General features: G+C 44.0%; 1 protein-coding gene across 4 annotated transcripts in view; it reads right to left on the bottom strand.

The window, feature by feature from the left end:
* The window catches only part of AFF1 (AF4/FMR2 family member 1), a 204,600-nt gene extending 187,950 nt beyond the window's left edge, over nucleotides 1-16,650 (bottom strand). For 3 of the 4 annotated variants that reach the window (XM_030819098.1, XM_030819101.1, XM_030819100.1), the window contains exons 1-2: nucleotides 16,412-16,650; nucleotides 2,237-2,310 (exon numbers count right to left, since the gene is read on the bottom strand). In XM_030819098.1, coding sequence (XP_030674958.1) covers nucleotides 2,237-2,274 — 38 coding nt within the window. In that variant the 5' untranslated portion in view covers nucleotides 2,275-2,310; nucleotides 16,412-16,650. The remainder of the gene's footprint in view (nucleotides 1-2,236; nucleotides 2,311-16,411) is intronic. The other variant, XM_030819099.1, reaches the window with a different exon arrangement.
* Nucleotides 16,651-16,988: the final 338 nt, after the last annotated feature.

Here is a 16,988-nt window from a genome sequence, read left to right as displayed (position 1 = left end):
CAACGCAAGCCCAGGGTTGCTAAATCTTAAATTTTTCATGAGAAGATAGAAGATTGTTATGTAAAAAGCATTGGCAGATAATTTCTTTCAGAATTCTGTGACAGGCCAACCAAAACCCATATGTTGACCAGATCTGTCCCACAGTCCACCAGCTTACAAGTTCTGATTTAAATGCAAAAATGAAATTGTACAAGTGCCAGCAAAGAACACATGACATTATTTTCACAATCTTGGAGGAGGAAAGACCTTTCTAAGCACAATCAAGCCAGAACCCATAAAGGACAAGACATTTAACTACATAAAAATGTAAAACGTATGTGTAACCCAACATTATGAATAAACCTAAAGACAAATGACAACAGCTTTCCCCCAGGCTCTAGCAGAATGTGAACTGCAGCAGCCAGGGTCAACTAACTGTCTTCCCTTTGGTGAGGGGAGAGAGTAAACCAAGTTTAACAGCCCCACAATGATGACCAGGAATTGAATAATTTCCTAAATGAACCAGAAAGGGGGAGAAGTAGGAGAACATTTGGGATGGTCCACAATTGCAGGCACCATCTTCTAGTCTGTTGCATTATAAATATTAAATAAGTCTGAATCTACATTTCTTATAATGTTTTTATTTTTATTTTTTTATTTTTTTTTTTGAGACAGAGTCTCGCTCTGTGGCCCAGGCTGGAGTGCAGTGGCGTGATCTCAGCTCACTGCAAGCTCTGCCTCCCGGGTTCACGCCATTCTCCTGCCTCAGCCTCCTGAGTAGCTGGGACTACAGGTGCCCGCCATTGCGCCCGGCTAAATTTTTGCATTTTTGCTAGAGACGGGGTTTCACCGTTTTAGCCAGGATGGTCTCGATCTCCTGACCTCGTGATCCGCCCACCTTGGCCTCCCAAAGTGCTGAGATTACAGGCGTGAGCCACTGCGCCTGGCCTAATGTTTTTATTTTTTAGACTAGTGAAATGCAGTAGCAAGAAGGGGGAAAAGAATTCTATTATAAATAGAAATTATGGCTGGGCACGGTGGCTCACGCCTGTAATCCCAGCACTTTGGGAGGCCAAGGCAGGTGGATCACCTGAGGTCAGGAATTCGGGGCCAGCCTGCCAACATGGTGAAACCCCGTCTCTACCAAAAATTAGCCAGGTGTGGTGGCATGCACCTGTAGTCCCAGCTACTTGGGAGGCTGAGGCAGGGGAATCACTTGAACCCGGGAGGCGGAGGTTGCAGTGAGCCAAGATCATGGCACTGCACTCCAGCCTGGGCAACAAGAGCGAAACTTTGTCTCAAAAAATAATAATAATAATTAATAAACAGAAATTATTATAAAAGTAACAATAAAAACAACTCTGTAATTGCTAGAATGTTACTACGAGAGGTAGTAGTAACATTTAAAAACATTTAATATGTTTTTGGCATGGCACAGAAGCTCACGCCTGTAATTCCAGCACTTTGGGAGGCCGAGGCAGGGGGATCACCTGAGGTCAGGGGTTCAAGACCAGCCTGGTCAACATGGTGAATCCCAGCTACTCGGGAGGCTGAGGCAGGAGAATCGCTTGAACCTGGGAGGTGGAGGTTGCGGTCAACTGAGGTCACACGACTGCACTCCAGCCTGGGAAACAGACTGAGACTCCATCTCAAAAAAAAAAAAAAATTAAATTTTTGAATAGCTAATAGTTTAAATAAAAACTAATCAGTGATAATTCTTTCTGAATGTCAAATGAGTTATTATTTAAAACTGCTTCAAAATATTAATATGATCCCCTCAATCAACACTCATCAATTACTGTATGCAAGAAGGCACTAAATTGTGTGTGCGGAGTTGGAGGGAGAGATGTGAAAGGGGCAAAATATAAATATGAAAGAATTCCCTCCTTCACAGCTTTCAGGATGAGATGGATTTATTTATTTCAAGCACAGGCTGAACATGTGTACACTTTCCCCAAATCAGTGCAATCTTGTTATCTTGAACACAGCATTAGTATGCTGATTTAATCATTTAAATTAACATCCACATTTTAAAAAAAAATGAGTTAACAGACTCAGCGATTGCTAGATTTAAAAGAAAATATGTAGCCAGTCCAACAAGTTTGACTTCATGTAGAGAAAACTGAAAATTTCAAACATTTTCTTGCACCAGTGAGTTCTTAAGTTGCAAAATTGAAAAAGACCAAACTTATTCATTGAAAAGTAGATTATAAAATTAAATATCAGCATGTCTTTGAATCATAGATTCTATGCTTACCTGTTGCCACTGCTGTTGACTCTTCCCGTAAATGCCATTGTTTCCAGTCAATGCAAAGTGGCTAGTCTGTTCATCTGAAAGAGAAACAGCAGCCTGTGAACATTAGCCTGTGAGTAAATTCAGGGATACGCATGACCTGTAAGAAGCTTTATTGGAGACAGAATTCCAAGTTCTCATTTGGATTAGAAAATGGTTCTCCAATTCTCAAGTTGCATGAACAAACTAGTATATATCAAAGGCCAATTGCACTTTTAACTGTGAGGCTGCTTCTCAAAGCCATTTCAGCAAGAAAACAATGTGCACAAGTTTACCATAAGGAGGAGGGGGAGGAGAAAAGGAAATACCATTCCCCTGGTGCCTACTTTGTGCCAAGCATTGTGTTAAATATAAATAAGCCCTTTTAAAAATGGCATTTCATTAATACATTACGATAAAGTTGCAAGGCAGATACTAATATCCCATTTTATAGATAAGAAAATGGAGACTCAAACTCAAAAAAAAAAAAAAAAAAAAACCCAAGAAATGTAGACTTAGTTTTAAGTAATTTGCCTAAGGTCACAGGTTGTGTCAGCATCCTCACTAGAATTAAAAGGAAGAAAAGGTAAGAGTGTCAAGTATGCAAGAGAAAGGAAATCAACAGGTCATTCTCACATAAGAATGCAACACTTAACAAGAAAAGTGGGTCCCGGTAACAATCAATCTTAAGATTTTACTTCCACTCAATAAAGGTACTTAATCAAAACAAAACAAAAAAAAAAAACAAAAAAACCCAAATAAAACAACTATTGAGCATTCTTTCAAAACAAGACTGAATTTGGGGGAAAAATTATTATCCAATCTGGGCAGATAGTCTTGGTACTATCTTGGGTAACTCTGGAAACAACCTCTCTTTATGGTTAACACTGTCTACAGCTGTTTCCTTTTCCCTCTCTAGTGAGTATTTATAAATTGACTACACTTACCCTAACTTGCATTAAATAGTTTGTTTTACTTTTCAGACATCCTTAAGGCAAAGAAAGGTATGTTACTAAATTATCTTAGTACAGACTTGAAAAACCATTTGATACAAATAGAAACACACATTAAATTTGTAATCATTTTAACTTGCCTCTGTTTAAGAGGCTGTTACAACTTTGCCTGAGGTTGAAACACTGAATATAGTCCTTCATAGCTCTCTTCTTAATCCTGATAAGGTCTTTTATCTCCCTCTCCATGAAATTTAAATTGCTGACTTGCTAACTATAATGTTTCCATACTAGCAGACATAATTTGCCACTCTATCTCCTCTCTCAAAAGATTGCAGCATGGATGTTGCGAATATTCTAAACTCACACTAGCAGAGATCTACTTTTCAGGGTCAAACATGTGTCACTCCTCTGACCAGCAATAGTGGCCCCCTAGGCAAGTTCTCTCAATTCTCTAACTCAATTCCCACTCTTCTCCCTTCCCTTCCCTCACCACTTACTATCACTCACTTTCTCCTTTTTCTCTTTCTCTGCATCCCTCGCTCTACCCTTGCCTTTGCTGCTCACACTTTTCTCTCTCTTGACTTGCAGGGCTGGCACACAGTAAGTGACCAATAAAACACTACTGTATTCCTGTTGGCATTATTCTTCATAACACCTCTGTAGAGGCATCTGAAGAGTCCCTGATGGCAGTTCCCCACACGACCCTCCCAGTGAAGATGCTCAACCTGCTTGCAACCCAATAGCACCCACCCCTAGGGCTCTTTGGTGGAGAGTGATAACGGGAGAAAAGGAGACAGGTTGGGCTGTTGGGTGGCTATCAATCTGACAGGGGTTCTGAGTTCACTTTATTCACTGACTGACAGAACCAACAAATGTATCCTGAGCATCTGCTCTAAGCCAGGTACTAAGAATAAAGAGAGTGGGCCGGGTGTGCACCTGTAATCCCATAACTTTGGGAGGCCAGGGTGGGCTGAATGCTTGAGCTCAGGAGTTCAAGACCAGCCTGGGCAACATGACGAGACCCCGTCTCTGCTAAATATAATAATAAACAGCCAGGTGTGGTGGTGCATGCCTGTGGTCCCAGCTACTCTACTCAAGAGGCTGAGGTCGGAGGACTGCTTGAGTAGGGATGCAGGTGGGGGTGGGTGGGGGAGTGGGGGTGATTTAGGTTGCCGTGAGCTGAGATTGCACCACTGCCCTCCAGCCTAGGTAACACAGCAAGGCCCTGCCTCAAAAAACATAAAAAATAAATAGAGTGAAGAAAAGACTCTTGCTACCATTAAGTTATATACTACAGAAGGTAAGCAAAGACACATTCAGTAAAATATACAGATGTTAGAAAAACAAAATGGGAGTATAGAGTGCAGAGAGGAATCAAGGTAGGGAATTGCAGTTCTACGTAGGGTGGTCAGAGAACACAACATTTGAGCAAAGACTTAAAGTGAGGAGCAAGCCATGGAGATCTGTAGTGAAAATGGGTCCTTGAGACTGATAACTAGAAGACCGAAAGAGTGAGCAACCCCCCAGGTCTCACCGCTCAGGAGCACTAAAGATTCTTGGGTAGGTAAATGAGGTTCAAAGTGAGACAGACCACAGCTCCTGAGGACTCGAGCCGCTGGACACACCCAGGGACCTATCTGTACAACTAAAACCCTTAACTTTGCTAGGAGGCTTGATCTTTCCCCACAGAGGGAGAGAGGGGCAGGAAGACTGCATCATTAGATTACTGACTGATATCTCAGTTGTGTCTCACAAAAAAGACCAAAGTCAGCCTAAGCAAGGCTGTTGAGGGTGATGTGTGATTTCCACAGCTGTATGAAGAGCCCAGATATACGCTACGATACGTTATGAATGTTAGGTTATGTTAGGTTCGAATGGTGGCCTATTATAGTCAGGAAATTATTATTCTAAACCACCACTAAGAAAGGAATTTGGTGTATGCTTCAATTTAGGAATTCTCCTTTAAGGAATCATTTCTTAAAATACAGTCACATGTGTACAAGAAGGTATGTGCAATAAAATATTGTTTGTAAGAGTAAGAAAACTGATAACCTAATACATATCATTAAAAAAATAGCTAATTATGATACATCATAATGAGATGCCTTAAAACATCAAAAAGAACCACATAGGTTAATCTAAGCAAGATCTAAATAAAATGTACAATGTGAGCCAATTTTTTGTTTGTTTAATGCTTTAAGTTTATGCACACACACAAAGTTTGGAAGAGCATATACCAAACTGTTAATAGTAGCTTTCTGGAAAGGGAAGAGATTTGGTGAAGAGGCCAGAGCAGGAGATTTAAAAGGGTATTTTCACCTTTTATTGTTATGCTATCAATCTTTCAATATAATCCTCCACGGGCCAAGCATGGTAGCTCATGCCTGTAATCCCAACACTTTGGGAGGCCGAGGTAGAAGGACTGCTTAAGTTCAAGATCAGCCCTGGCAACACAGTGACACCTTGTCTCTACAAAAAATAGAAAAATTAGCTGGGCATGGTGACACATGCCTGTAGTCCTAGCTACTGAGGAGGCTGAGGCAGGAGGATTGGTTGAGCCCAGGAAGGAGGAAGCTGAAGTGAACTGTGATCTGTGCCACTGCACTGCAGCCTGGGTAACAGACACCCTGTCTTAAAAAAAAAAACTGGGAAAGGCTGGGCAAGGTGGCACATGTCTGTGGTCCCAGCTACTCAAAAGGCTGAGGTGAGAGGGTAGCTTGAACCCAGGAGGTGGAGGCTACAGTGGGCTGTGATCACACCACTGCACTTCAGCCTGTGTGAAAGAACAAGGCCCTGCCTCAAAAAAAAAAAGGAAAAGAAAATAAGGAAGATACTAACTTGGCTCTATTTAAAAACATAGTGCTGTAAAGCAGAAAGAAGCTAGGCTCAAGTGAGCTGCATGATCACCTCGGACAAGTTAAGCTCTATCAGCCTCCATGCCCCTATGTGTAAAACAGAGAACTTCCTACCTTTCAGAGTAACTAAGAAGCATATATTATATCACCTAGCTAAAATACCTAGCACACTGACACATGGTAGCAGCTATATCCACATTAAATTTTATATGAATGATGCAAACTTTCATTCTGGAATGTTCCATGGCAGGAATGTACATTACTAAGTGACCCTTCTATAGTCCTCCCTCTCTTGCTTACCAAATTTATTCAGAAATTAAAATGTCATGTGTATCAAACTGCTTTTCTTCCTCAAACAATTCACAATTCAAGAGTGTGTATACACATATATGAGTATATACACATATATGTAAGTTTTATGGACACTCACACCACATACATAGAAAAAAAGGGAGAAGATGAATATAAAAAGTGACTCAAGATGTTTTCAAACATTCTGTTCACTTAGGTCATTAAGTGCTTCCAAACCTAGTACACTCTGGGGAATCTACTCTCAAGAGTCTTTATGACATGCTGGTAAAAGATCTGCTTTGCAACTAGCTATAACACCTCGAGGCTGGGCGCCGTGGCTCACACCTGTAATCCCAGCACTTTGGGAGGCTGAGGCGGGCGAATCACAAGGTCAGGAAATCAAGACCATCCTGGTTAACACGGTGAAACCCCATCTCTACTAAAAATACAAAAAAAATTAGCTGAGTGTGGTGGCAGGTACCTGTAGTCCCAGCTACTCGGGAGCCTGAGGCAGGAGAATGGCGTGAACCTGGGAGATGGAGCTTGCAGTGAGCTGAGATCGCACCACTGCACTCCATCCTGGGCGACAGAGCAAGACTCTGTCCAAAAAAAAAAAAAAACAAACAAACAAAAAAACAACCTCGAGAAAATTATTCTTCTTCTCTAAGGCCTCAGCTTTCTCATCAGTAATACAGGGCTTCATGGGATTGTTGTCAGGGACATAAAATAATGTTTGTAAAAGTTTTAGCACAATGACTGTCTCATGGTAAACATTCAATAAATGATAGTAGTTGTTCTAGTTATTTTTTTGGCTGGCCAAACCATGTGCTGGGGCAATTCCACACACTAGGGAAGCCTTTTTTTTTTTTTTTTTTTTTTTTTTAACAGGGTCTTGCTCTGTCACCCAGGCTGGAGTGCAGTGGCACAGTCATGGCTCACTGCAACCTCCACCTTCTGGGCTCAAGTAAACCTCCCACCTCAGCCTTCAGAGTAACTGGAACTACAGATGTGTGCCACCATCCTGGCTATTTTATTATTTTAGGTAGAGTTTCGCTCTTGTTGCCCAGGCTGGAGTGCAATAGGATCTTGGCTCACCACAACCTCCACTTCAGGGTTCAAGCGATTCTCCTGCCTCAGCCTCCCGAGTAGCTGGGATTACAGGCATGCAACACCACGCCCGGCTAATTTTTTCGTATTTTTAGTAGAGACGGGGTTTCTCCATGTTGGTCAGGCTGGTCTCAAACGCCCGAACTCAGGTAATCTGCCCACCTCAGCCTCCCAAAGTGCTGGGATTACAGGCATGAGCCACTGCACCCGGCTAATTTTTGTATTTTTTGTAGAGACAGGAGTTTGCCATGTTGCCCAGGCTGATCCCAAAAATGCTGGTATTACAGGTGTGAGCGACTGAGCCCAGCCTGGGAACCTTTCAACTGGACAAACAGAGCAAGCAGCTCCCCAGTCCCAGGACCACAATCTAGTTTCCAAAGGAGAATATCAGAAAAATTACTCTGCTCAGAGACCAGAGGCCTGTAGGCTAGAGTTAGTCCCTTGTCATCTATACTTCTCCTTTACCCAGGAATAACAGTCTCTTGGTAACAGGCAATGTGTTAGTGATAAGTCATGGGTCATACATTCTGTTTTAGTCTGATTCTCTATAACTCTACCCCTAGTAGGGAGTTCTACTCCTGGGAGAGATCATAATCTCCCAGGACCCCAAACTGACCTGATTATCTACAGTTCCTCTAGGCTTTCCAATACACATGGACCTCACAAGCTCAGAAATCCATAAAGGAATACAATTTCCCCAACTATCTCTTCTACACTTTGAAGTTTTGTTCAATGGGGTTCTGGTGCTACGCTACACTCAAGTACACATCCCACATATTGTTGGCTCCCTCTGATCATTAGGCGCTCAGGTCAATGACACATTCTCAGAGAGGCCTTCACTGACTTCTCAAAGCTAATGTGACAATGCTGTCCCTCAAGGACTCTCTCCAGCCAACCCACAACTCTCTACTGCATTATGCTTATTATATGGGTTAGGAATGTGTTTAGCTGCAAGTAACAACTGCTTAAATTAATAGAAGTTTATGTTTCTCCTACAGCAAGTCTAGAAGAGGGTGGCTACTTGGCATGCTGTTAGCTATGCAATGAGGGCATCAGGAACTCTGACTTTTTCTGCTTTGCCTATTTAGCATGTTGTCTTCATGCTTGTCATGGTCCATCTTATGAATGAGATATCTCATTCACATTCAAGGCATGAAGAGGAGAAGAGGAAGGTGTGGCTTTTACTGACATATTTGTCTATTTTTGCCAAAAATCTTGACCATCAAAAAACCAGAACTAGGTCACCCGGCTTCTTCTAGCTTTAAAGGAAGCAGGTAAATCAAGACACAAACTGTCATCACTGGCTGAGAACAAACATGATCTATCACCTAAGACTGGACAAATGTAGTCTCTTAGCAATTAAAGTTCTTTTAGTGATAACAAGAACAAACAGGAATGGCTACTGAGTAGGAAAACAGCAGTGCTGGCCACACTTCTATTTTTTCATAGTACTTACTACTATCTGGAGTTAACTTATGCTAAATAAATAGTTTACTGCTTATCTGTGACTCATTGCTTATCTGGACAGATGAGTCACCTGATTCTGTGTAACCATAAAGAAGCTAGGAAACACAGAAAAGCACGTGGATATTGGTAGAAAATGTCTCTGCCTCATTCCCAGTGGGCTGGTAAAATATCATATGAGGCACTGTCCTCATTTCAGAATTTGGACCCTTACAAAAGTTTCTTGGAACAAACTCAAAGTTTGCAATTTATTCAAAGTAAACTACTTCATCTTATGAGACAATATTTACCATAAAAAAGAAAAAAGGACTGAGAACACAATCTCTTCTTTCAGGAGTAATAATAGCAAACATTTATGTAGCACTTACTATGCTCTGTTCCAAGAACTTGCCAAATCTTAGCACCTTTAATCTGTTCAACTACTCAATAAAGGAGACACTGCTATATTGCCCACTCCATTTTATAAGGAAAAAAAAAAAACGGAGGATTGGAAAGGTGTTAGGAGACAATTTCTCCAAGGGTCTGTGGTATTTGTGTGTATTTTTTACAAGCAGAGGCATCAATTGTCTTTGTTTTGTTTCAGATTATCTTTTTCGAGACACGGTCTTGCTCTGTTGCCCAGCCTAGAGTACAGTGGCAGGATCTCACCTCACCACAGCCTAGGTCAAGCCTCAAGCAATCTTCCCGCCTCAGTCTCCTGAGTAGCTGGGACCACAGACATGCAACACCATGCCTGGCTATTTTTATTTTATTTATTTATTTATGAGACAGAGTCTTGCTCTGTTGCCCATGCTGGAATGCAATGGCACAATCTTGGCTCAACCGCAACCTCCACCCCCAAGCAATTCTCCTGCCTCAGCCTCCCAAGTAGCTAGGATTACAGGCATGTGCTACCATGCCGGGTTAATTTTTGTATTTTTAGTAGAGACGGGGTTTCACCATGTTGGCTAGGCTGGTCTCAAACTCCTGACTTCCAAGTGATCCAACTGCCTTGGGCTCCCAAAGTGCTGGGATTACAGGCATGACCCACCGCGGCTGGTCCGCCTGGCTATTTATTTTTTTATTTTTTATTTTTTTATTTTTTTTTTGAGACAGAGTCTCGCTCTGTCGCCCAGGCTGGAGTGCAGTGGCGCAATCTCGGCTCACTGCAAGCTCCGCCTCCCGGGTTCACGCCATTCTCCTGCCTCAGCCTCTCCGAGTAGCTGGGACTACAGGTGCCCGCCACCACGCCCGGCTAATTTTTTTGTATTTTTAGTAGAGATGGGGTTTCACCGTGGTCTCGATCTCCTGACCTCGTGATCCGCCCGCCTCGGCCTCCCAAAGTGCTGGGATTACAAGTGTGAGCCACCGCGCCCAGCTGGCTATTTTTTTAAAAAATTTTTGTGGAGACGAGATCTCACTATGTTGCTCAGGCTGGTCTCAAACTCATGAGCTCATGCAATCCTCCCACATCAGCCTACCAAAGTGCTGCAATTATAGGCATGAGCCACTGCACCCGGCTATTTCAAATTGTCTTTAAAGATGTTTATATGGTGAACAGCCTTGGAAAATTAGGGATAGTCTCCTAGCACTAAGGGCAGCATGTTTACTATGCAGTATAATCAAGATAAAACTCTCCCTTCACAGGTTTTGTTTTGAAACCGAGTCACGTTCTGTCACCCAGGCTGGAGTGCAGTGGTACAATCTCGATCTCTGCTCACTGCAACCTCCACCTCCAGGGTTCAAGTGATTCTCCTCCCTCAGCCTCCTGAGTAGCTGGGATTACAGGTGTCCACCACAATACCCGGCTAATTTTTGTATTTTTAGTAGAGACAGGGTTTCACCATGTTGGCTAAGCTGGTCTCAAACTCCTGACCTCAAGTGTTCCACCCACCTTAGCCTCCCAAAGTGCTGGGATTAGAGGCATAAGCCACCATGCCCAGCCCCTCCCTTCACAGGTTCTAATGATTAGGGGGAAAAAAAAAGATAAAATCTCCCTGTGAAGAGCAGACATGCTTACTGACAATTATAAAAGATTAGGAAGGCCAGGCACAGTGGCTCACATCTGTAATCTCAGCACTTTCGGAACCTGAGGCGGGTGGATCATCTGAGGTCAGGAGTTCAAGACTAGCCTGGCCAATATGGGTGAAACCCCATCTCTACTAAAAATACAAAAATTAGCTGGTCGTGGTGGCACATGCCTGTGATCCCAGCTATTCAAGTGGCTGAGGTAGAACTGCTTGAACCTGGGAGGCAAAGGTTGCAGTGAGACAAGATTGTACCACTGCACTCCAGCCTGGGCAACAGAGTGAGACTCTGTCTCATAAAAACTCAGGATTCCCTTCCTGTTAATACAACCCACTGTTTTTGCATGTGTCACTTGGCTCTCTTCCTCTCTTCACATAACCCTTTGGAAAATTGGGGCTTAAGAAACCAGTGTAAGAAAATGTTGATATTCTGGCTACAGCTATTGTGATGAGTGATAAAGTCATTCCTCTTTAACCCAGGGGTCCGTGAAACTGTGGCAGGTTAGTTAGCTTGAGAGTAGGGTAAAATCTCAGACTTCACAGGTGTTGTTGCTGTTGTTTAAAGAAGGGGTCTCACTTTGTTGCCCAGGCTAGTCTCAGATTTCCTGGGCTCAAACGATCCTTTAGCCTCTGCCACCCAAAGTGCTAGAATTACAGGCGTAAGCAGCAGTGCTCGGTCAGCCTTCATAGTTCTTGAAAAAGGTAATTTGCCTAAGGTCCGACAGCTAGTAGGTAGCATATCCAAGATTCAAACCCAAGCTGTCTGACTCAGAAACCTTTTTAAACTCTCTGCTATACCACAGTGGTTCTCAAAGTGTTGTTCCAGAAATAACAGCATCAATATCAGCCGCAAACATGTTACACATGCAAATTCTTGGGCATTACCCTAGACCTGCTGGATCAGAAACTCGGGGGATGGGTAAGAGGAGCACATCTGTGTTTTCACAAGCCTTTCAGGAGTACATTATAAGTCTGAGAACTACTGCCAGACTGCACATATTCACTGTATCTATAAGACCGAAGGAAATGGTATGAGTATGTCCTGACTTACACAGGGATATGCTCTTAAAAATTTATGAACTGAGCTTTCACAAGTTGAATAATAGTTTTCAAGCACTAAGGCAGCTAGTCTGTAAGGCCCTGTATTTAATTTTTAGAAAGGTGAAGGATTCTTATCTAGTGCAAAGAAATACCATGTGTCTGTTAAATAGGTTTGCATAATTTTTTCCTTTGGAGGCATAAATGTTCAAAATCCTAAATGAAAATACTTGTTTTTATTCCCATAATGATCAGAAAGAATTACTTACCCAAGGAGAAACACTATTTATATTTTAGAGTCAAGCTGTAATTCTTGAAAAACAGGAAACCACACATCAACATAGCCAACACAGTGTACCATAGTAGAAAGGGCACCAGGCTTTGAGTCACAGAGTCAAGTCACTTAACTTCTTCAACTCAATTTCCTGATTTTAAAATGGAAAATGAATTCCAATTTCAGCGTCACAATTAGGCTTAAATGATTATGCCATGTGAAAGCTGTTGGTAAACAGTGAAGTGCCAATATAAGTTCCATCTGCACAGGCCCTTTCTCTTTCTTGATCATGTTACCATCACAATTTCTCCAATGCTTAGGATACCGTCTGGCTCACAGAAGCTACTCAATACTTACGCGGTATTAGGAATGAATATGAGATACTGTATTAATGATGTAAGTGATTCCTTCAGGCAGTATTTGTCACAATAATCTCAGTCTTTTAATAGGAAAAAGTCACTCTAGCAAGAAATCCTTAGTCATGTTTAAAATGGGCCAGATAATTTAAGAAAAGCAGCTGATTTTCTTCCCTTTGGGAATACTACTGAAGTTCTGTCCTAAGGCATACAACAGAAACTCCTATTAGCAAGCCTGATGACCTTGGGGTCTCATGGTGTCAAGTCTATAACAATCTGTTGTTCAGATATAAACAATCATGAATAATGGATGTGTACCTACAAAGAGCCACATATTTCCGATTTATTTCCATGCAGTGGTAGAATTTTAATAAATGGATTACAGAGTTTATGTAATCTATTTTAAAATCTAAGATCCAAATCAACACTATTAAATAGGCTTCTACTGTGTCTTAAAAAGAGACTACTAGAAAGCAACTGCCAATTAAACATCACTTGAGAAGAGAAACCATTGTTGAATTTATTATTTGAGGAAAATATCACTTATGAAACTGTATATTTATGGTAAATACAGTTCCTTTTTAACTTTTCCTTTTTTTTTTTTTTTGAGACGGAGTCTTGCTCTGTGACCCAGGCTGGAGTGCAGCAGTGCAATCTCAGCTCACTGCAACCTCCGCCTCCCGGGTTCAAGCGACTTTCCTGCCTTAGCCTCCCGAGGAGGTGGAATTACAGGAGCACACCATCATGCCCAGCTACTTTTTGTATTTTCAGTAGAGACCGGGTTTCGCCATGTTGGTCAGGCTGGTCCCGAACCCCTGACCTCAAGTGATCCGCCCACCTCAGCCTCCCAAAGTGCTGGGATTACAGGCGTGAGCCACCACAACTGGCCCCAATGAGGTTCCTTAATTTGCACTCTCTCCAACATACTTTCTCAATCTCCCAAAAAATTAGTTAATGGTCTAGAGCCTTGAAATAAAGGAACTTTGGGCCCACAAATTACAGAGTTGAACATAGAACTCCTTCCATCAGCTTTTCAAAAAATATTGAAAACAAGTTTACCCTTTCTAAGCTCAATTTTTTCACCCCTCTTTTCAACTTTCAAGGCAATATGAAACTTCAACTAAACAATCACCTGGCTAAAGTGACTTGTAGGCCACGCATGGTGGCTTCCACCTGTAATCTCAGCACTTGGGGAGGCAAAAGTGGGAGGATTGCTTGAGCCAGGAGTTCAAGACCCACCTGGGTAACATAGGGAGGACCCCACCCACCCCAACCCATCTCTACCAAAAGATTTTTTAAATTAGCCGGGCATGGTGGCATATGCTTGTAATCCCGGCTATTTGGGAGGCTGAGGAGGGAGGATCCCATGAGCCCAGGAGTTAGAGGTTGCAGTGAGCTATGATTGTGCCACTACACTCCAGCCTAAGTGACAGAGTGAGAACCTGTCTCAAAAATAAATGAAGTGACTTGTAGAGGTGCCTGATATATATGTATTTTAATTGAATAGTCTTTTCTAACTTTAATCCAAAATCTAATTAAGCAAGTATCTCAGTCAATTAAAAAAGTAACTTTCACCTCAACCAGCTCTGCGAAATTCAGTTAAACCGGAGAGGAAACAGAAGAGACAGCTAGTTTTGATATAGTCTTATTACCCTATAGTAGATTAGTGATTCTGGTGGCAAAAAATGCATGCCTGTTATGCATGTAGGAGAAAGCAATGTTTAAAATGGCCTGGACTTTTGTCATAAATTTTCAATCTCTAAATGATCTTTGTATTCTAATTTAACACACTGTGATTCTTCAAAATTATAGTTTTGCAAAGTTGAAGAGTTAAGCAAATGCCAAAGACACAAATTCGATTGTTAGTGAATGAATAAGGCAGATTAATATTTAACAGTTTTCTTGCAGGTGAAAAGCAAAGAATTCACAGCAACATACCTGCAAGTCCCACATCTCCAGCCTCAACATCCTTGTAAGTTATATTTGAAAAAAGAAAAGTCTCCAATATCTAAACTCATTTTCCCCAAAAGTCCCACTCTTCAATCTCTATTTGTCTCAAAGTGACCAAATCTATCCCAAATTATTTCCTCGGTTCTTTCTCTCCATAAAAATGGCTTAATTCAAATGAGTTTCTCTAGTTTTACGTACTACTTAATGTATTTTCTTGCTTTCTCTCCTCTCCCCTTGAATCATTTTCCTTTAGTTCTCACCACTGCTTTTCTGCATATTTATCTTCAAATATTCAAGTACAGTACTTTCCAACATCCACAAGAGACAACACCTTGATATTAAAGCAGGCAAACCATCCAGAATTTTCCAATCTCCTGTGAATCTATGTCCAGAATATCCACTCAAGGAATCCTTCCCACTAAAGATGAAAGGCGAGCTAAGGAAATACATTAGACAGAGGAAGTAAACACTGAAACAGAGCCATGCCTAGGTATTCTTTGGCCCCAAAGAAAAAAAACTAGACTCTTGGGTCCAAAGGTCTTTTTCGTGACTTTTATCCCCACCCAGAGGCCGACACCACGCAGGTCTGAGATGTATCCCACGGCCACCTACCTTCTACACACACCGCATGACCTTGCTCTGAAATAATCTTGCACAAGCAAAATTTTCCACGCCTCTCAGACTCCTACCTAATGTTTCTGTGCTTCAGTTTCTGAGCTCTTCTCACTTTGCAACTGTCCCAGGGAACACTGGGTCTTCGCCTTAATTTACAGGTTTGCATTGAAGGTTTTAAATCAGTCTGATTTCCCCGTGGTAAGTCACACCCCACAACGTGCACCAAGGCGGGGGGGGGGGGGTGGTTAAAATTATCTTCAGCTCCACCCTTAAATAAAACAAATCACTTGGCTGCAAGGCCTTTCCCCCAACTGAGACTGGTTCAAGGGAGATTGGGACACATCTCCACCTCCAAAGCCAAGTGCCTTCCCGAGATGATCTGCATAACAATATGCGGGTGCTGGTGGTGGAGAAGCTCCGGGAAGAGAAAACTAGCAGGACGGTATCGAACCGCCCGCAGGCCCGTCGCAGCTCCATTAATGTAACTACCATTACACTAACGTAACGTGTGATTCACACACTCCACCTTCTCTCCCCTCTCATTCCCTGGCTCCGGCGCTGGCACCGTGGGAGGGTGGGGTTGCGACGGCCACAGAGGATAGGACACCCGAGAGGAAAAAAGCATTATCAAGAGAAATTAACCAGTCCAATACAGAAGACGCCTGTCCCTCTGTCCCAGAAGTTAAGTCTCAGAAGGTGGCTCCAACTCCTCCCCGGAGGCTACGGACCACCGACACACGCCTCCCTCCTGCTCTCAGTGAGACGCGACGGCAAGCCCTCATCTCTCTCCACCACAGGCACAGGGAAGGGTCCCTGGGTGCAGAAGAGAAGAACCCCACTTTTCCCCGCCCCCTCCCCCCGAGAAACTTCTGGGACTCATTACGCAACTCAAGTAGCAGGTCCCAACAACGGGACAGCTCTCCGCAAAACGCGGGGTGCACAGGCAAACGTCTGACTTGGGGGCTGGGGCTGAGGGAGGAGCATGGGTCTCTTCCCATGTCCCCGTCCCCTGTTTTTCTACGCGCTACCTGCCGCGGGATCGCAAGTAGGGCGGTGAGAGCTCTGAGCCCTAGCCCGTTCTCCCCGAAGGCTCCCACCGGAAAAGTGGGAACGCCAGCGACTTGAGTCAGCGTGCTGGGAAGCCGGCAGAGAAGCGGGGAGAGAGCCTCGGCTTCCGAGAAGTCCGAGGCGGCGGGGTCGGCGGCCAGGCGGATCGAGCCCCAGCCCTGGGTGGCGCAAGGCTGCGCTCACCTTCCAGACCCTTCCGTCCTCTAGTCCCGGGTCGGGCGCCCTCGTCACCTCCGCCCTCCCCTGACCTGTTGCGGTGGGAAGGGGCGCAAGTGCGGACGACGCAGGGGAGCGCGTCCTCCCGGGGCTCGGCTGCGGAACCGCGGAGGCAAAGGTGCAGCTGCGGCCGCAACGCGCGCAGGCGGCGGCCGAGTGCGCAGGGGCCGCGCGCGCCCGTCGCTCGCTAGCTGGCTGGCAAGCTCAGCGCGCCGGCCGCCCGGGACGCCCCGAGGCCACGCCCTCCGCGCGAGGCCCCGCCCCCACGCCACCTCCCGAGCCGCGGTACCGGGTTCCGCCCCGGCCCGCGCCCTCTAGCTGGCGCCACCCAAGCGGCAAGGGACGTCGCCGCCCTCCCGGGATTGGTGGGAGGATCGTGGGGGAGCGGCAGCTCAGGACGGAATACGGCAATGACCGCCCCGGTCGCGAGGGTGACCCTGCCCCGGGCTGCTGTGGGGGCGCAAGAACCCTTTCACTTTACGGCGAGATTAAGCTCAGGGTCAAGTTCTGAGCAAAAACTGTCAAGGAGCCTTTTTGTAACCTC

This window comes from Nomascus leucogenys, chromosome 9 (assembly GCF_006542625.1).
Source record: "Nomascus leucogenys isolate Asia chromosome 9, Asia_NLE_v1, whole genome shotgun sequence".
NCBI lineage: Eukaryota > Metazoa > Chordata > Mammalia > Primates > Hylobatidae > Nomascus > Nomascus leucogenys.
Note: the sequence above shows the minus strand (reverse complement) of the source record. Positions and strands in the feature narration are given on the sequence as shown.